The sequence below is a fragment of the Cephus cinctus genome, unplaced genomic scaffold (assembly GCF_000341935.2).
Source record: "Cephus cinctus unplaced genomic scaffold, Ccin1 Ccin1_scaffold0310, whole genome shotgun sequence".
Classification (NCBI taxonomy): domain Eukaryota; kingdom Metazoa; phylum Arthropoda; class Insecta; order Hymenoptera; family Cephidae; genus Cephus; species Cephus cinctus.
In genome coordinates, this window is record NW_014333013.1 from 16851 (window position 1) to 37500 (window position 20650).

The 20650-nt window shown below is 36.0% G+C and overlaps 3 protein-coding genes across 7 annotated transcripts; 2 read left to right on the top strand and 1 right to left on the bottom strand.

Annotated features, from left to right (window-relative positions):
- Nucleotides 1-3604: 3604 nt before the first annotated feature.
- On the top strand, nt 3605-8626 carry LOC107266401 (clavesin-1). Its single transcript, XM_015736847.2, has 5 exons — nt 3605-3852; nt 5721-6061; nt 6637-6765; nt 6845-7079; nt 8475-8626. Exons 1-5 carry the CDS (start codon nt 3729-3731, stop codon nt 8504-8506), a joined length of 861 nt encoding a protein of 286 aa, XP_015592333.1. The 5' UTR covers nt 3605-3728; the 3' UTR covers nt 8507-8626.
- Nucleotides 8627-8754: 128 nt separating this feature from the next.
- On the top strand, nt 8755-12642 carry LOC107266399 (alpha-tocopherol transfer protein-like). 3 transcript variants are annotated; one of them, XM_025083641.1, is made up of 8 exons: nt 8755-9107; nt 9277-9325; nt 9474-9797; nt 11285-11376; nt 11456-11701; nt 11883-12077; nt 12155-12326; nt 12443-12642. In XM_025083641.1, exons 3-8 carry the CDS (start codon nt 9587-9589, stop codon nt 12475-12477), a joined length of 951 nt encoding a protein of 316 aa, XP_024939409.1. In that variant the 5' UTR covers nt 8755-9107; nt 9277-9325; nt 9474-9586; the 3' UTR covers nt 12478-12642. The 3 variants fall into 3 exon arrangements, with proteins under 3 accessions (XP_024939409.1, XP_015592326.1, XP_015592328.1); XM_015736840.2 differs by lacking the exon at nt 9277-9325 and having other exon boundaries at nt 9474-9505; nt 9583-9797; XM_015736842.2 differs by lacking the exon at nt 9277-9325 and having other exon boundaries at nt 9583-9797.
- A 224-nt stretch (nt 12643-12866) lies between these two features.
- On the bottom strand, nt 12867-19573 carry LOC107266400 (alpha-tocopherol transfer protein-like). Of its 3 annotated transcripts, none has more exons than XM_015736846.2 (5): nt 19380-19573; nt 14184-14357; nt 13547-14100; nt 13274-13424; nt 12867-13115 (listed from the first exon to the last, which is right to left on the bottom strand). In XM_015736846.2, the coding sequence occupies exons 2-5, from the start codon at nt 14350-14352 to the stop codon at nt 13084-13086; spliced, it is 906 nt and encodes a 301-aa protein (XP_015592332.1). In that variant the 5' UTR covers nt 14353-14357; nt 19380-19573; the 3' UTR covers nt 12867-13083. The 3 variants fall into 3 exon arrangements, with proteins under 3 accessions (XP_015592332.1, XP_015592331.1, XP_024939411.1); XM_015736845.2 differs by lacking the exon at nt 19380-19573 and adding an exon at nt 18358-18596; XM_025083643.1 differs by lacking the exon at nt 19380-19573 and adding an exon at nt 14479-14618.
- Nucleotides 19574-20650: the final 1077 nt, after the last annotated feature.

The following is a 20650-nucleotide window of genomic DNA, read 5'->3' on the forward strand; positions in this document are numbered from 1 at the left end:
TTTCTAAGTTGCCCAAAGTTTATTTTATTCTCTTTTGTTCGTCCACGTGGAGAAGGGTGGCGCGAAAGTTCTTAACTGGAGTGCATCTTCATATTATTCTGCTTATATGTAAAGTAAGCAAAGAGTTCTTAGTATGACCGAAACTAAATAATCCAACATATTGTGAGTTAATAGAAAATGATTTTCGATCCCGATGACAACCTTTTTTTAAAAATATTTTATATAAGCTTAAAATAAAGTTTGGGCAACCGAGAAAATTCGAAAGAGAGGAACCTTGAAAAATAGTATAGACCGATCGTAGTATAGGCCTATTGGGGACCCGCTACGTTAAATAATGGGAACGCATCGACTGCGGCACCTCTTGGGTGATGTGGAAGCCCGCAGGTTGTCGTTGTTATGTCTTTATTGTAATAAGATAAATAAATTAATTGGATATACTCTTTAACCTGTTAATCCTATTTGCAAAAGCACATTTCTTGTTGTAAAAAGAAAGTGCTCTCCATAGAGGGGTCTCGAACCATATACCTCCCGATTCGTAACCGGGTGCACTAGCCAGAAACATATGTTTCTTATGCCTTTTTCGGAAGTTGTATGTCTAGAATTTCATCGTTTATTCAACTGCTTACTATTAACGTTTTGCTTACTTTACATATAAGCAGAATAATATGAAGATGCACTCCAGTTAAGAACTTTCGCGCCACCCTTCTCCACGTGGACGAACAAAAGAGAATAAAATAAACTTTGGGCAACCTAGAAAGATTAAACCCTTTACAGGTTATTAAACAGGTTATTTACAGGAAAATAACCTTGACAGGTTATTGAATCAGCTACGATGCTCGTTTAATACTAAATTAAATTTATTATAGATATTTATCTATGATATTTCAAAATTTCTCTTTAAACTGTTCTCGGTCGTTTCATTTACCAACGAATTTCGCCATTCATTTTTTAATGATCATTTTCGGCATGATAAGAGGTAAAGAGTGAAAACCAATGTTTCTATGCATTTTTTATAACTTTAAAATTTATTTGAATATACACATTTGTTTGCGCATTACGTCCATCAATTGTTTAGGGTTTGGTTGGACGGAAGACCTTGCTGCCCCGCCTGTTTGTCAAGAACGGTTTGTGAGGGGCGACAACTTTTTCCCCAAAAATTTATTTGAATATACACATTTCATTCATTTTTTAATGTTCATTTTCGGCATGATAAGAGGTAAAGAGTGAAAACCAATATTTCTATGCATTTTTTATAACTTTGAAATTTATTTGAATATACACATTTGTTTGCGCATTACGTCCATCAATTGTTTAGGGTTTGGTTGGACGGAAGACCTTGCTGCCCCGCCTGTTTGTCAAGAACGGTTTGTGAGGGGCGACAACTTTTTCCCCACCACCGAGCAATCCATTCTTTGTCGCTGACTGCAATATCGGTTGGAACGATGATCATGACCCCCGCGGCTACTCGAAATCTGTAACACCGACAGAGGCGATGATCACGAAATCCTACTCCTGGACTTGCCGCTACGATTTAGCGCCATGCTTTTGGTATCGCCTAAAACCATAGAGTTAATACAGATAGAGCAGACAAGCCAGCTCTCAACGCGGCAGTGGCGAAGAGAGAGATAGATGCAAATCAGGGTGCAAAGACGGATAGCTTAAGGGGTTCAGCTATTTCTTTCTTTCTCATTATGAGCGAACGAACACTTCCACTTGCAGAGCAGCCTATGGCTTGTCTGCTCTATCTGTATTAACTCTATGCCTAAAACCGGAGCGTTGTGCATCTCCCCACTCATCTCTGAGTCAACTATGCAAGAGAGCACTCTAATTCTCTAATTCTCTATACGTAATAGCTCTACACGAGACAAATCTACACGCAAAACTCTACAAGAATAATTCGTAGTGTACAGTCTTCAGATCATAAAAATGCATTGTGTACAGTTTATTGTGCACAGTTTATTGCACACAGTCCTTTACATGAAATACGTTGTATGTACAGTTATTCAAATATTATATTCATCCGTGCACTGCTTTTCGGTGCTCACTAGACCCTTGCATAGTTATCACCCAGTCTGTTTTATTACACCTCAAAAAACGAAGGTTTCATTCTCGTTAAAAATTAGGATAATTTTAACGAACTTGCGCAGATACATCCAAATCATATCTAGAATTTCAGGCCTTCAATTGTCATAAAAGCTCATGCCACGGAATAAATGAAATACGATACTTTGCGAATGTCAAGATAAGGCAATTAGTTTCGTATGGAGCCATTATGTCATTTAGCATGGACTTGGTACCCCAAATCTTACTAACATTTCAATCTCTTTGACAGGAAATTTTTTTTAGAATGATTTGAATATCCTATCATGCCGTTTCACAGTCGACTTATGAACAAAGAAAAGCATCGTTAAACTGCTAACGTATTTGTGAGTAATATACATAAATATGAATAGGTAAAATATACTTCTTTTCCTTTGTCACTGTCCATCGCAATGACGTCACGTGCTGCTCTTGAAAACGTCTCGAAAACTTCATAATATCGAAATTTATTTAAATAACGAAAGATTATCGAGTCTGCAAGGCTACGCATATTGAGAAAATATGTGGCAGCTGTTTACTTCGAATGAATGTCGACAAAGACGGAGAAGGTGCTTAGTATCGAACTCGATATTTAGATAACGTACGACCTCGATACGAAGTAAAGCACGTCGGGACTAAACATGAGGGTTAAATTGGCACGTAGGTGTTTTCTTATTACAAGAGGATTGCGTTACGTTCAGGTTTCCCAGTTACATTTTTAGATGGACCTACACTTTACCACAGTAAATGTCATTATAATGGATTTTCCACAGGTAATTCCTCTTCTAAAGCCCTGGGACTAATGAGACTCCTGCAAAGCTTGGATTTTGCATATATCTTATTTTCATCAGCACAGAGAATATTAATCAAGATTCTTAGCCATTGGAGTAATTTTTCTATTATGCCTGGAAAAACCCTTACGTGAGTAATTAAAAATTTTCATAAGTTCTCATGTTACAAGAAACCTAGAAGCAGATGCTTCCTAAAAATATTTCTAATGCGATAGGATGACATACCCTGTGACCCTGTATACAAAGAAGATAACATAGACTTTTACAGATTTATCTGAACCGTCTCGATAAATACGTGGACGAAATGTATACATGAAAAGAAGTTGCTGAATTTGCAATTCTTATTATAATTATAAATGCAATAATTGTCATAATCATTTAAAGAGTGCAGCATGATTTAATTACTATGAAAAGTTAATTCTGATCTCGTTCACTTAAAGTCATTGTAATCTATATATTTCCATTTTTTAAACGGTCCAAACAGCCAAGCTTAAGTTGAAAGTCCTACAGCTGGCTGCAGCCGATGAAGAAGGCAAAGATGCGTTTCTCGTGGCAGCCTTATCGGTCAGTAACAATACTCAAGAGAGGGAGGAGTCTTTATCAGGAATAGAAACACGGGATGACGTATATCACTATATTTCAAAATGACTGAAGTAAAGCCTGGTGCTTTGAATTGAGTGTCGATTGGACTTTGTGCGGTCAAAGATTGGATTGAGATGTGGACAAGAGGAGGCCGCCCCGACGTTCCAGGGGACAGATATATCGCGAGCGTCCTAGTGCGAGGATCGGTATTTAGTACTCTAACGTTTTTTAATTGAGAGAGGTACCTGTTACAATATTTCCTGAAAAAGAAGTATCATGGCCTTTCAATTAGAGGATGCACAGATCAGCCCGGAAACCCGTGCGATTGCGGAAAAAGAACTTAGGGAGACACCGGAAAACGTGAAGAATGGAATTGAAGCTTTGAGAAAACTTATAGAAGGTGAGTACTTTGTTCGTGGAATACTTTTTATTAAAACATTAAACATTGCTAATACTTTCCACGAAATTTATGGACTCGCATTTGTACGTAAATAAAATATTTATGTACTAAAGATTGTGACGGATATCTTGATTCGTAAACTAAATTATTATTCTGCAATGCAATTTTTTCGTTCCATTTTATATACAAATTCCAGAATTTTTTTTTAAATATAAATTTTCATGGGTCTTTAACGTTTTTAACATTTTTCATAGCGTCTGAAATTGTGTAACACGATTCAGTATAACTGCAGGAAATATAGTTTAACTGGGAGCTCATGGTCACACTGGCCGTCAAGATAACCTTATGTTTATTCAAGGGTCTATTCTAATAATGTCAAATAGTTTATAACTTAAAATAATTATAAGTAGAAGTCATTTGAAGATCAATTAATACAGTTTCATATAATCTTTCAGCATTGTCCTTAATCAATTATTATTCTGATTCTTTAAAAGAAATAAAAAGTTATGAATAAACAAATAAATGAAGTGACAAAGAGAGATTGACGTACGCGTTCATTAAACTTATGTTTGATTGTCAATTATCTTTCTCTCTGGTTATTCCTTTTTTTCAAATATCTGCTCAATACACTATATACGTAATCAACACGCACTGATAAGACAGCAGATATAAAATATTTAAATTCTGCGTTTATCAATTACGAGAAAAGCATGCATCGATTTAATCAAAATACAATTAAAAAATTATAAAAGTATACATAATATATAGCCTATATATTTGATATCTATAGTAGAATCACATTCAGGTTGTTGCATTTGTACTGAATAACCCTGTATATACGATATTTTATTATACAAGATTATTCAGTCCACACGCATATCCTGAAGTAAGCGTATTTATTTGCTTCTTATATCAAAAGCCATGTTCAGGTGGTGTGTTTGGGCTGAAAACCCCGGTATATCGACGTTCCGTATTAAAAATTCTTTGGATATTAATCACTCAGGTAGATAGGAGCTTTGTTAACGCACTCTTATTTATATAAACTGCAAAATTATTCATAAACATCGTTATCACTGGTCGGCTCAATGCTGTAAAATTTGTATCAATTTACGATACGAAATTGTTGCTATAAATTAAAAATTCGACCTCTGAAAACAAATCGCAAAACAAAAAGGTCTAGAGATGGCTATAGAAGTGATTCATTATAAGCTGTAATTTCGTAAATTCAATTGGACATCTATTGTCATTTCGTATCCATTACTTGCACGTTATCCTCATTTTCATATCACTGTGCATATCAAAGCTCATATGGGCACTTAATGTATATATGCACAAGACACAAAGGAAATCATCCTTCATCTGGTACCAGAAATTCTTTGTATTGTTTATTAGTTGATACAATCGTCACGCAAAGTCAAAAGTTCATATGATTCACTTCACAATCACTCTTGGCTCGTCTTTTTGCTATAACAAGCATTAAAAAATGATACTTGCATAATATGTATATGTTTTGATATCACCATTATCAGCATATTGTCAATGTGGATTAGAATGAATTTGTTCTAGTCTGCAAGTCATAATCTGCCAATTAATATATGTGCTCGGAATATGTCCTGTTATCAGAAATATTATTAGAGGTAAATTCAGATTGATTGCACGTTTCACTTTGTTCTTTGATAATGGAGTCTCACGTGCTCAGCGGTGAGCACAAAGTGCTGAAGTGACTCGATGATATCATCGACTTGGAATTGAAGTCCATTTACAGTAATATATCAGATATAAATATCACACAAAGGGAACTGCTGTCTGCTATTATTATTATCAAGCAAAGATTTTTTTTAACAGAATTTTTTTCCCGCCAATTTCAGAGGACCCGAGCATCTACTACAGGACCAATGATGAATTCTTGATCATCTTCCTTAGACCCTGCAAGTTTTATGCACAGAGTGCATATGAGTTGCTGAAGAGGATTGCTGAATTCAAAGAGAAAAATGCTGCACTCATTGACAATTTAATGCCTTCTGATGAGAAACAGTCCCTTCTGGAGAACAACGTTGTCAACGTCCTCAAGAATAGGGATCATAAGGGACGAAGGGTTCTTATTGTGAATGTTGGAAAAACATGGGATCCTTCAAAAGTCACGTGCGATCAGTTGTTCAGAGTTTTTTATTTGATTCACGAATTGGCTATGCTAGAGCCTGAATCTCAAGTAAGATCATTGTTCTCGTGATACAGGTAGTTAAATAATTTGAGTCACTGAATTTTCAAAATAAAATAAAAATTCATTTTTCTAGTACGTCGACTGTCATACCGCTTATCTTGAATAGACACTTTGAACTGAAGCACGAGGTGTACTTTGTGCTCTGATAAGGAAACGATTGATATAGCTTACGTTATCGATGAGAAATCGAAAGTCCAAAGCCAAGACTGATCCATATCGCGTTCACGTGTGAAAAAATCTATGAGGTCACTTTCCTAGATTAATGCAAGATGATAAGAGTAATAAACTGTATTTTCATTTAACTGATTTATATCGACGTGATATGATTATTTATGTGAAATGCTTCTTTAACAAATTATCCAAGATTGGTCTTTCTTATAGATTAATTATTATTACGCCTCAACCGTATTATTGGTCCAGATGATGGATATAATTTATATAAGAGATCAAATAATTTTTTATAATTTCATCTTACAGTCAGACAGTTCACTCAGTGTATATAGATATATAAATATTTATGTGATTTAGATAATTTCAAATTTATTGTCAACTTTTTCTTTCAGGTACGTGGAGTCGTAGTAATAATGGATTTTGATGGTTTATCAATGAAACAAGTTATGGGTTTGACGCCATCATTCAGTATGCGACTTTTGAGTTTCATTCAAGACGCCATGCCACTTCGGCTTAAGGAGGTAATAAAAAAAAATAACAAATATTTTCAAATCGTCATTTTTATATTTTTCAAATTAATATTTCATTTTGATTTTATAGGTTCACATTGTAAAGCAGCCGTTTATTTTCAACATGGTATGGACCATGTTCAAACCGTTCATTAGGGACAAACTAAAGAGTCGCATGTTCTTCCACGGAACGAAAATGTCATCCCTACACAACTACATGGCACCAAGTCATTTACCAAAGAACTACGGGGGTGAATTGCCTGAGATTGATTATCGCGGTGCTGATTGGTATCCGACATTGATCAACTGCGAGGACAAAATAAGAGGTCAGAGGAAACACAAAAAGAAATCAATTAACAAATTAATTTAGTCTGATATATACACGGTTATTAAGGGCTATTGAGTCACCTAATGATGGTTTTATCCATTTGATTTTTATTTACCTCCAGACCACCTCACACCTTCATACAGGCGCAAAACGTGTTGCTAGACTTTCATTATTTATTGAATCACTTCAGTAAGTCGTTTAGGGTGGTTCGCCAAACATCATAATAATAATATTCCAATTTCTGTAAATTCCATGTATATCGTTAATTCCAAGAATATTTCTTACGTAAGGTATTATTTTTTAAACATACGGGAGGAAAGAGATCCATCGAGATGTAAACGAAATATCTACTACAATTTTCATCAACACTTACCGCCTGGAAGCTTTTGGGCTACTTTTATTCCATATGTGACAGTGAAAATACATATACCTATGGTAGTAAATAATTTTGAAATTTTTCACGCACGACTGTTAAGTACTTGCCAAGAGCATGTATAAAATTCAATTCCATATCTCGGAAGTGCTCGAGTCTGTATCTTGGAACCTACATTAAAAATGTATTGGGCTTGGGAGTGAAATTCACATAGGTTATCCTTCTAGATTGAAATATTTTGAAAATTGGAAAAATTAGAAAAGAAAATACGGTGGTCTAAAGTTTAATTCCTATGGTAGAGCCTTACTCAAGTGCTTGTATAGTCCTGAATAATCTTGTATATAAACATATATATTGTGACGAAAAATCGAAATACGGCAGAACGGAAACTACTCAAAAATAATACCCGAGCTGTACGTAGGAACACAGCTGATTCTTCGTCGACAAATGACTCGAAACTCTGTCCCCCGGAACATGATACGTTAAAGAACCGTCGTCTTCGCCTTCGGCGAGTGCCGTTGTGTTACTCGTGTGCCGTTGTGTGCGGCTCGTGCGACCAACTTCTATAAAGTTCGCTTTCTCGCACTTGTATCGCAAAGTACTATAGATAAATCAGTAACACATTGTATATTATATTGTATTCACTATACATTTGACTCTCGGTATAAATAGATTTCGTACAGTTGCGTTTTCCCACTTTTTTTAAGCTCTTGCATCAAGAGGGGAAGTCTTCCCCCACTCTTCGTTGCCTCTGTTACTCGGTGTTACCCGCGCTCTGTCGAACGCTCTGCGTATTACAATGAAGTAGGAGTTGTCTGTAATATCGGTTTCTCGAAAGTTATCGCTTTTTAAAGCCTCGTGTGCTAGTTTATACAGAGAGTCGACAATACTGATACTGTGTCAGGATGATTCACAATCACGAATCTGTATAACGATATCCGTCTTCTTATAATTAGAACACGAAATCATTCACCATATGACAATCTAAATTTATTAAAATATTCTTTATTTTACTTTCAGAATGGAACACATACGGGCTCCGGAAAAACTGAAGAGACTGATTATTAGAATTGTACTTTTTTGTATCTATGTATGTAAACACTGTTAAATTTAAACAAAATTGTTGGAAACAAAATCAGATTAATTAGACTTAAATATATTAATTAGAATTACTTTGTTATAATTATATTTAATATTGTGCACATAGATGTGAAAGTACTAATAAATCTTTGTATGTCAATTTATTGTATGATGTTATCTATGGCGGCAGTGTATTCGATAAAGATTGTACTGCGAACTTGGAAAATGAAAGTTAAATTAATTCACGCGTAGGAAGCAAGTTGACCGAATAACCTCACTTGAAATTCTGTATCGTAATGTCATTTTATTTCGTTCCTTTGCATACATTTATTTTAGTATGAGAAGGTACAACGTTCAAAGGAATTCCGAATGAAGTGGGGAAGAATCGTAGTCCGACTTCAGTAATGTTCATTGCGTGGAACAGTCAAGGTTGGTGAGGCCAGCGTATTGGATGAATTCACCTCTTCTCTTTAACACATTATTTTACTTTGAAAGTATCAAAATAAGTCATCAGTGCATATAAGTTAATTTTTTTAGTTCCACCCGGTCCATAAACATCTGTTAGCAGCTGAAGTAAGTTATTTGTAATAGGCAAAATAACAATTGCATTATCAGTTATTTATCAAGAATTAAGAGTTTAGAGAGAGATAATGTAAGGTTTAGTCCGATCAGTGCACGTTATCAATAGCCTAATCAATTTTATAAAGTCATGAACGTATGCTAAATGGTTTATACCTTTCAGTATGCTTGCTGAAGTTTTGTGTGCAAGACCCCTTAAAGTGACCTTAAAGGTCTAGTATTTATCACTTATTCTTTTATATAATAAACATTTTTTAATGTTTCAACATAAGATCATATCGTCACCGTAGAAAGCGAATGAAAGCGAATCTGAATCAGTAGGCTTACACAATATCCCGATGAAAATTTTCTTTTCGACAGATTCTCATCGCTCTGACCTGAAAGTGTAAAAGGTGCAGAAGAATAAGATACAATAAAAATAGAAAAAGTGGTAATAAAGAAAGAAAAAGGGTGACCGTGTTCGTTACAGTGCAATGGCAGAGAATAAGAACTTCTTGGCTGGTCGACAAGCATCATTGATAGAGAGATCAAAAGTCACACCCAAAATAAAAGTGGGAAAGCATGAACTTACATTCCAACCTGATGAACTCGATGAGTTTTACAAGAACAAAGCAAGAACCGAACTCAGAGAAATACCCGAAGTCGTGGATACAAGCCTACGCGAACTACGAGAGTATATAAGAGGTAAACAATTCGTCTGCGGTAAAGTTTTACATACAAATGTATGCTGTACAGTCAACGAAAATTTTTTTTCGTATTCAAATAACTGGATCAGTTTAGTTATATGAAAACTAACGTAATCATCTGCTTTTAAAATTGTTTTCTTACTGCTACCTTATACTAGTAGCGAAGCGCTGCAGGTATTTACGTAGCCTTGGAGGTACCTCAGTCACTTTCTTCGGCATTACCGTCTCGGTCGAATTACTGGTCATTGACTTCAAAGACAAGGACAAGCAAAGCACTCTCGATGATATTCAAACCTTAGCATGACTCTTCATTCTGAAAAGAATTTAACAATTTCACAAAAGATTGCAGATCTATTGACGTACCCTTACTAGACAGGTACACTGACGATGTGTTCCGAAAATCACTGAAAGTACTACGAGTATTTTCGTGTCCCTATTTACCCATATGCAATAAAATGAGACACAACCATCTCGCAATACCGACAGAAAATTTGGAAACGTACCCTAAAATGCTACGTTACTTACTTACCTTTTTCTTTATTGTATCCAACTATCATGAACTAGTTGTTAATTTACGTGGCGCGAAATTCAAAAAGTCAGTGTACAAAATCGTATTTCTACGAAATCGGTATATGACTTGAAAGTTGACTGAGATACGAATAAGTATATACGCGTAATGACGAGTGAGAGGGACAGTTTTCTCCCTGGTATTTCCCGCACAGACAGTACGGTCGCAGATAAACCAGTTCTTTCTTTGAATTTTTCTTGTTGCCATGGAAAAATACTGGCCACGATTCTGGTTACTTGTTATTTACATACAAGAAGCGAGCGCCTAGCACAGTGACAATTCCTTTCTTTTACTTTTGCTTGAGAAATATAATTATGCTTACGAAAATTTATCTATTTATACCCCTGAATATTCCAAATGATACGCAATGATTTCTTGGAGGATTGTCTTTTACGATTTGATTCTACCGTATCAATTTTTGCTTCTCGTCAATTCATTGTGTAATTAAAAGTTTTATTATACAAAAACGTCAATAGACAAATAATATAGTACACTACAGTATAGCGTACCTATACAGTAAATAGCTCATATGTGTCGGTGAAAGGTATAATTAAAAATCTTCTTTTGCACTGTCCTGTATTGTAAAGCTTCTGCGTGTCACGATGGTTACAAAACTCATAAATGGCAAATTTCCGAGCGGACGTAATGATAAATCGAAAAAGTGTTGTCTCGCGGAAAGGAAAGTATTTCCAGCGATATTTATTTATGCCGTTGGTACTGAATACAGTACTCCTATTTTACTTTTTAATGTCATATTCTAATAATCATACGATATCCGCAACCGGCAATGAGAATTGTTCATCCTGTTCTCCAATCAATAATAATTATGATGATGAATTAATTAAAATAAATTTCTTCTGTAATTTTTCGCAAAGCCTTGTCTTTTATGGTTATTAATAAGTAATTACATTACGCAGGTGAACCGGGTTTGGTAGTACCGGAAGAGGAGGAGTATTTGATAAAGTTTTTAAGACCATGCAAGTGGTATGCTAAAAGTGCCTTTGAATTGGTAAGTTTTTAAAGACCATTTATGTATTGTCAATTTTAAGGAGAGAGTAGTCCCGTCAATAATTTTTTTTAAATCGCAGATGAAACGTTTCTATAAGTATCGATTGTCTCATCCACGTATTTGCGAAGGTTTGGTACCCAGTAAGGAGAAGGCGATCTTCATTTCCGGAATTTTGACACCACTTCCGTTACGTTGTAACAGCGGTGAGAGAATTCTCTTACTCGAAAGTGGACGAAAGTGGAAACCAAAAGAAATAAGTTTGGAACAAATTTTCAAAGGAGTTATGTTGGCCTTAGAGGCAGCAATGGCAGAGCCAACAACTCAAGTAAGTGAATGTCTCTAAACAGAAACAAACAAATTGAGAAACAAGTGGCAGAAAAAGTTGAAAGATTGATGATAATCCGCAGCCATCTCGAGAGCTTTATACAAAGCTGATAAAGCCATATCATCGTTAAGCAAGCAAGAAATTATAATTCTAACAGGAGAACAAATCTTTTTCCTTTAAGGTCGCCGGTGTTCGTGTAATTTTGGACATGGATGGCCTGTCCTTGAGTCAAGTGACGTACTTTACTCCAAGTTTTGCAAGCGCTGTACTTGAATGGGTGCAGAAGTGTTTACCATGCCGCCTTAAGGGAGTGCACATTGTGAATCAGCCTTATATTTTCAATATGGTCTTCGCCATCTTTAAACCCTTCTTCCAGGTCCTATCCTAGAACATATATTTATATAAGATCAATGAACTCTAGAAGGTAATAACTGTTTCATACTGCACTTTTAGGAAAAGTTAAGAAAGCGGCTGCATTTTCATGGAAGCGACCGAGCAAGTCTACTCTCCTTTATCGACGCAAAAGCTTTGCCAACTCAATATGGAGGGCAGCTTGAATTGCCTTCAGAGCCGCTGGGTGAAAGACTCTGGGAATACTTTTGCACCTATGAAGAAGACTTTCAAGGTATCGACTTTCTTCAAATTGCGAAAGAGTGCGTCAAGCACGATCAGTACTTACAATTAGTGGCTATACAGATATATAATTAAATAATACAATTCTACTTTACTTTGTGATTTCAGCATCGCAAAAGTACGGATACGTATCCAGCACATAGTCGGAATAAACCTGATGGGTCTGCTAGGATCTCAGAGTGAAACATATTTCCGGTGCTGGATTGGAGTCAATTCTTCGGATGAGGTGAATGGGGCATATTATTCCAGTTCTGTGACGCGCGACATGCATTTTTTTCAAGAGACAATACATTTGATAAGAAAATATATGCTATTGCGTTGATATTTTATTAAGACTAAAATCTGGAGAGTCTCAAACTCAATGATGTTTTACATTCGTTCGCATAATGCGAAAATACTTATAGAGATTGGTGTGACCCGAAAATGAATTTAAGGTAACTGAAAAATAAAGGGAGGAAGGGGGAGAGAAGGGAGGAGAGGGAGAGAGAGAGAGAGAGAGAGAAAGGGGGGGGGTGAAAGAAAGAAAATTCAATATGATAAAAGCATACCTTTCGATGAAAGGTATCAATCAGAAATAATATAAATAGGTAAATTAAAATACATTAGATTCGGTCCCCTACATAAACATCGTTACAAATAAAAACAAATAGTCATAGCTACGATTGTCCATGGAGAAAAAAAATACAAAAAAAACGAACTTATGTCATTCTCACAGGTATCCCTGTAGCAGTGGTAGCCATCACGTACATTTATTTCTTCTTGTAACCGTAGGAGTTGATAGCTAAAATGAAGAAAACCAGATTGTTAAAAAAAATCATGAAAAGATCTGAAAAGATTATAGAATCTTATAAAACGTATAGGGTAATTCGGTTGCAGATTAAACAAACGAAAACAGACTCCAGGATACTGTGAATAATTCATACTGAGGTCTATCCTTACCATCGTATTCCTTGTCGCACATAAGCAGAAGCTCCAACCACTGAGGTCCTGTTACCCTCGGGATCTGAAGGGTTCCGCCGTAGCATTCCGGAAGACATTTTGGCGACATATACTGATGCAACGATTTACGGTCTGTACCGTGGAAGATGATCTGAAGCGAGAAGATGTACCCACTTTATATAAAGATATCTATTTGCATACATATATGCTCAGATGGTTGCATACGTTCAGGCGCACTGGAAAGTATTGCTTTCAATAGGAATTCTAACTCACTCTGCTCTTTAGCTTCTCACGAAGGAATGGCTTGAATAGCGCAAACACCATGTTAAACACAAAGGGCTGGTTTACAATATGAATATTTTTTATTCTCAACGGCACACTGTCCTGAAGCCAGTCGACTATCCTCTTGGCGAAAGGCGGTGTGAACTGCCACGTCTGCTGCAGGGAGAGGCCATCCATATCGAATATGACGACTGCACCAGCTATTTGTGATGATGGTTCTAAGGTGGCAGCCTCTAGGTAGAGAACACATCCCTTGAATACTTCGTCAAGACTGCATTTATTGTGCTTCCACTTTTTGCCTAATTCTATTATCAGAATACGACGACCATGTTGATCCCTGTTTGGTAACACTTGCAGGATATTCTGCTCAAAAATGTTCTTTTCACGACTTGGTTTTAGACCTTCGTAGACATTAGCGTGTTTTTGTTTAAAACTGTAGTAATTCTTGATCAGTTTTAGTGCTGACTCCGGGTAATATTTGCAGGGCCTCAGGAACCTGATGAGCCAGGTATCATTATCCAGTGGGCAGTGGAGATCGGGTTCAGCTTGATGCGAAACAGACAAAATACATATATATTAAAAAAAATGACCTAGAGATTTCGAAAAAAAATATGTTATCTGAATGTACCTTTAAGCAATTCTCTTAATCGCTGTATTGCTTCCTTTTGCACTTCTGGCGTCTCTCTGAGCTCCCTTCTGGCGACTTCCTGTAACTCTTCACTAGGTGGTCCAAGTTCGAACTCCAAAGTGAAGTCCCCCAGTTTAATGAAGGGCAATTCATCCATGTCGGTTAACATCGTGGCTGCAACCAAGAAGAGAATATTTATTAACAGCGAATTTTATCGAGAGAACAATAGCGTTAAGAGACGATAAATCAACCATTGAAATTCTAACATAAAATGGTGATTGAAAATAATAAGTACTACGTGATTCGCCTAAACGCTCTGACACGTAGAACAGCTCTTTTCGCTTTGATACAGTTGAATGCTTTTTGAGAGAAAAACTTAATCGTTCAGTAGGCGGCTCAATGGATACTCCCCGAAAGGAGTTAATCGACTGGCACGCTCTCTATATACTGTCAGCCGAGTGACTCTCGGCAAACATCGGATTAGCATGTCGCGAAATCACTGTTTGATCCGGTGACTAATACTGTTCATGACTAATTGCCTCTCACACACGACTCTACGAAGAAGAATGGATTAGTTTAAAGGATACGTCCGACTTTCATGAATGTGACAATTTATTTGAACACGTCGCTACACTAGCTTCGTGGAAACGAGACTTTGTGTGGCTATGAAAACATCATAAAGTTAATGTCAAATGGTTATGTAACAAACCTCACAGTTCGTTCCATGGTAGAAGTGCAAATGAAACAAGTAACTGTTATTTATTTTTGATCGCAGAAATTCATAAAAATTCATATCACTTAATTATTAGCATTCTATTAAAAGACGCATATACCTTCGTGAAGATTGATAGATGAATTATCTCGGTAATTTATGTCTGTTACGTCAGAAGAGATTTACGTCTACTTTGATGTAACAGAAAAACCTTGGATCTTTGACTTTTATAAAGGAATTAATCAGAAGACCTTCGAAAACCTTACCAGTTACGAATTCTTACCTAGCCATAACTCACGATGAAAATTTCAACAGACTAAAGAATAGCACAAGAAATATCAATATTATATTTAATGACGCTTATAGGGTTACGTTATATAAATGTTATAAGTTCATAAAATATATTTGGTCTAGAAAACTATTAAATAGGTCCTTGGTGTTACTTGAAAGACTGTATAGCATACCTGTGTACCAATGAAAGCCGAATAACTATAAAAATTTAATTGATTAAAAAATTTAAAAAATTCTTTAATCGCTTCGCTGTCAGAGTTGTTAGTGACGTATTTGAAAAATGTATAATTAACCACGTATCCCAATATGATAGAACCGACACTTCACGACATATTTTCATGAGTGACAAAAATGACTGTGAAGGAGAGCGATAAGAGGACGAAAGAGAAAACCGGTAGTTCACGTCCGTTGAAGATAAAGTAGTGTAAATATGTACATAGAGAAAAGACTATATTTGTATCTGATACATATACGAAGGCAATGATGGTAATGTGAATATAGATGCAACAAATTGACTTAATTTAATCGAACGTCGACAGGTCATTTTTTAAAGGGAACTTTAAACGTCCTGAACACTTGCTACGATTCTTATGTAACCTGCAGATAATATGGAGCCTGGTAAATTCCAGGATGGAAAAATATCGTGAACGGTAGGTATTGACGTCCTAATTGTAAAGAGTGGAGGGACACAGAGAGGGAGAACGATAAAAGAAGGGAGAAACTTAAAAGCATCGGGCAAGGCGAAACTCATTTCTTTTTGGACGTCTTTTTCTCGTCGTCCCATAGAAACCAGGAAAGAATTTGATTCTGGTAGACGGCGCTGAGTTGAAGCAATAAAAAAATCCTATGTAGCTTGTTGTGATAAAAAACTATATGTTACGATGAAAAAAAATGGCTCCACGGGCACAAGGATCGAGGTTGTCAAGAAGCATCAAGGAGTGTATCTTGAAGGAATAAAATTACGTACTGGGAAAACGTCACCGTGTCACTGAATTATATACTTCGTGTTATCATTCTGAGCTGCGAAATATTATTTTCCTTTGCTGTTCGTATATATCATGCTGTTACGCAATATCATAATAGCGGATCCGTCAATGCCATTTGTTTATAGATGCTGAAATTGTATACTCGTACGTAAGATTTATTTGTGTCACCTACAGCCCCATCAGTGTTTCTCGAATCCACGTGTGAGCTGACGATTGCCGTTATGTGGTATAAGTTTTGCGAACGCAATGTTTAATAAGTTTCGATATCGTGAACGCGAGAGTCGTAAAGTATTTGTAAAATCACGTGTTGGGGTTTCCAGAATATGATCAAAGAAACAAATAAGCGGACGCAAGACATAAGAAGAAATAAATCAATAAAAATGTATAATATTGCCAAATTTTACCATTTTATTTTGTCAAATTACTTTCAAGTCATTCATTAGCATCGTACGATTTATTGTATATAATTTTTGAAAGTCACCGAATTTTATCGTTTTGTTGTAATAATTATTCCTTTTTTATAAATTTGATTGTCCTTAATTAACGTATTAAGGAATATTTACATGCATGCCCTGTTTATTGACTCAGGCAGTACGTTGAGTAGTTTCAGTTCAAGGATAACTTCTTCTTTATTGAGATGAAGAACTTGTGTGCAACGGAGATGGATGTGTGAAAATACTGTGATTATCATTCTGTTTTTGCTGTTATGGAAAATTGCAAGAGTGCAAAAGTAAAAAAGTGCTGAACAGCGTGAATTTAACTGAAGAAACATTTCCGCGTGTTTATCGATGCTCTTTAAGAATTCACATTAAAATTATAGTCGGACATCGTGTCCATTATTATTTCACAGTAGCGACGTTGTCACCGCTTGCGTAACTCAATCGCGATTGCTTTGCAAGCATTAATTTTGTACCTGGATTTTAATTTGTTTTGAGCAACAGATCATATATACGAATTTTAACCATTAGTCATCAACAGTACGATTATTTAATCCGTATAGATTTATTTGTGGAAAATCACTTCCATCGATATAATAATTTTGAGAATTACTAATTAAGGTATTACTACGGACCGAAAAAAAAAAAAATTTTCAATCTAAGATTTGAACAATCCAGCGTCAACTTTTGAACTGGTACAGTTCACTCACACACGCCCATCCCTGCATGGATAGGCGCACACTAATGTACATTGGATGTAGTACTGTATACGTATATACACCGAATACAGTCTCAAACGCAATGTTGCCGTAACGCTCTTTTGTCTAGCCGTCGTACGAGAGATTTCGTAATAAATATCGAATCATGTCTATCAATAAATCCTATGAGTAAAAAGTTCTGACTAAAAATCTAAAAAATTCGTAATTTTTTCCTTTGCCACATACTAGTTTTTCATCGGAATTACGCGGACGAGTCAAATGCAATAAAGAAAAATCATGCGCGTTTTATTGGCCAGGTATAGGGAATACGTGTTACGAGTCCTGACTTTAACTCGGAAATACTCGGAAACTGATGAGTGAATCGTGTTAAAAATTTGTAGAGAGATGTACTGCTATACAAATTAGACGTAAAACAAATTTCAGCTAGATTACGCGGTTTTGAGTTTACCGTAGTAATACCTTAAAAGTATTTTTTTAAATTTCGTAAAGCATAAAATGTTTCGTTTGATGTTTGACGTACAGTCAAGGTATTTGCTGATTTGAGAATTCGATAACTTTTCAATTTCCCGCGCTTTTACATTCAAATTCATGACGATTTATTTGCCTCGCGGCTAGTCGACTTTACCCTCCGAACACATTATTTCTCTTCATGTCTCTTCAAGCCGCATTTTCACCTTACTTTCAAGTCGCTACGCATGTCTGCTTTATGGGACGAGTCGTGCAAGAAACTAGCTATTACCAATTCGCTAGGACAAGGAGTTCATACGTGTTCACACGTAAGAATCACTGGACTAATATGGAATTGAACTTTCTAAAGCATCTAAGCACGGAACAATACTTTAAACGTGTGTGACAGGCATGAAAATCTACATGAAGAACCGGCTTAACGATTGTCGACCACGTCACATAAGAACAAGTCACATGACATTATGACACCACTTTATACATATACATAATAATCAAAAGGCTGTCACACGTTGCTTCAATACATCATCATCGGTTTGTTTCAATTTTTTTTAGGTTACTTACGTGCTTTTCGAGACATATTTTCTTGTTTCCTTTTATACCAACGATATATTTTCTAACACTGGCTTACGGCTTATGCCCTGGTACAAATTAAACACACTGATGCAATTACAAATGGCATTCACTGTATATTTATACCGTATATAGGAGAGTATCGCTTCGACGCACGAATCTCACCAAAATGTAACCTCAGTCTACGCGGCGCCCACTCTTATACTTATATGCATTCCCCAAGCTGCCTCAGGGTCAGAAAACATGGAGACTGGTGATTTTTCCAAGAGACTTGCCTTATAACGTACAGTACGTGACGTATCGTCAATTTTATTGTTATTCCCATCCTGTCGCGTGCACGTATTCGAGGTACGAGATGCAATTTAATTTTCGCTGTATGTCATATCTTTTTCACGATATCAAAAAAGATCGTATTTTATAAACGTTTTATACGAAGTTTCGTTACTATTCAAAAGGGTGCGATGATCGCTGTGATAATGCGATAACAATTTACCTGAGAACTTCGAACAACAATTGTATTTCTGAATATCATTATGTCACTCGTGGGCGATATTGTCAATAATGACTTGCGTTTACGTTATCGTTACTATATCTTATCGAATAGACCACACATGAGTATATATATATATATATACATAATTCACATATATTGACAAAATTAAATAAAAGTAATACACGTTACGTTATTGAAGTATAAAATGAATTTAAAAAATGCATCTCCCATTACAACGTCCACGTGAAAAATGCATTAGCCGTTATCGCAGCTAGAGATCTAACAAAACCTCATTAAATATAAATAACGGGGAGAAAGTCAGTAAGAACTTTAAATAGATAAGACATCGTGACAAAGAATCATTTGGTAGTAAAATATTATTTTCGAAATTCTCAACATAAATAGTCTCGAGTAAAACGTAACTTATAATCTACAAAAATATCATCGATGAAAAAATAATAATTACTCAATAAAACTTTCTCGCTTTATCATCAATTAGTTATTATCGCTTTTGACTAACCTGTGATCGATTCTTTTCACGCTTCCTTTTTATCAGTTACAATACAAGGCGACTCGTAGGAATTATTTAGAAAATTATCTGACACCTGGCTCACTCGTCCTCGAGTCCTGGACAGACTTTGACGTGCACCTACTGCTATTTATTAAGAACGAATGTACACGCGTCACGAAATCATTCACAATCGAATAATGTGCAAGCCTATTCCAAGCCTATATAAACGCAAAGGGGTTCCCACATATGAGCTCTGACCCTCGGAGGCCTTATTTCCCCCTTCTTCACGCTACTCTCAAGATGTATGGTGGCAGCACTCAGCAAATTATTCAAAATTTATACAGCATTTATAATGTAGTATAAACGACTGTCTCTTACTTAGTTCAAACTGTCTGTATACATATACTACTCACTTAAGCAGTATACGTGCTCTCGCATTCGCATATCAGTACGTATGACTGGTATCGTTCTCAACAATACTAACAAGGCAGATCAATCCATCCGTAGTACTTTATACTTTTATTATTAAGTGGGCGTCTGAGGTTAGGAATGGTCAGGGATAACAAGTTTTTCGAAACTCGAAATATGACTTTTGACGTATATATATATACACAAATATATATAAACGAATGTGTTCGTAAATTCATACTCTAAATACCATTTAATTTAGTTTGTTGTTATGCTCTTCAGTTGGTTGGGAATTGGTCCTTCTGGAAAAACACTTGATTCGTGGCTAACTTATTTTTTTCGTTGCCTTTGACTTTCCTTCTTCTGAGAGTCCTTTAGACGATACTCAAATTCTGTTGAGAACTGGTTGTCACGCGACGTGGTATTTTTCGATGGATTAATATTTGCTTGTCATACAGGTTCGGTAAACTATGCTTGGTTCACCTGGGGAATCCTCTTCAAACATAAAGGACCCTGTCTTCCAAGATGACAATGCATGGTTCTTAAGGGACTCCAGGATTCTGGAATGATATGCTGGAATCATTCTAGACCCTTGTAGCGGTATAGTATTTCTTCATAGTGGTAATACTGTATATTGCTCCAGTGGATGATCTTGAATTTAATAATAAAATTCTAGCGAGGAACTACGGACGAGTGAAAACGTCGAGTTACACAATGGAAGAAACTGTGGATCCAGGTTAACAGTGAACTGGAGGTACGGCTAATATCCTGAGGGCTTAACAGGAAGAACAGGGTTTTAATTTATCTCCCTTGGAAAGGTTTGAGATCACCAGGTACCTCCGCTCTTAAAATTTCTTTTTCAAATCTATCGT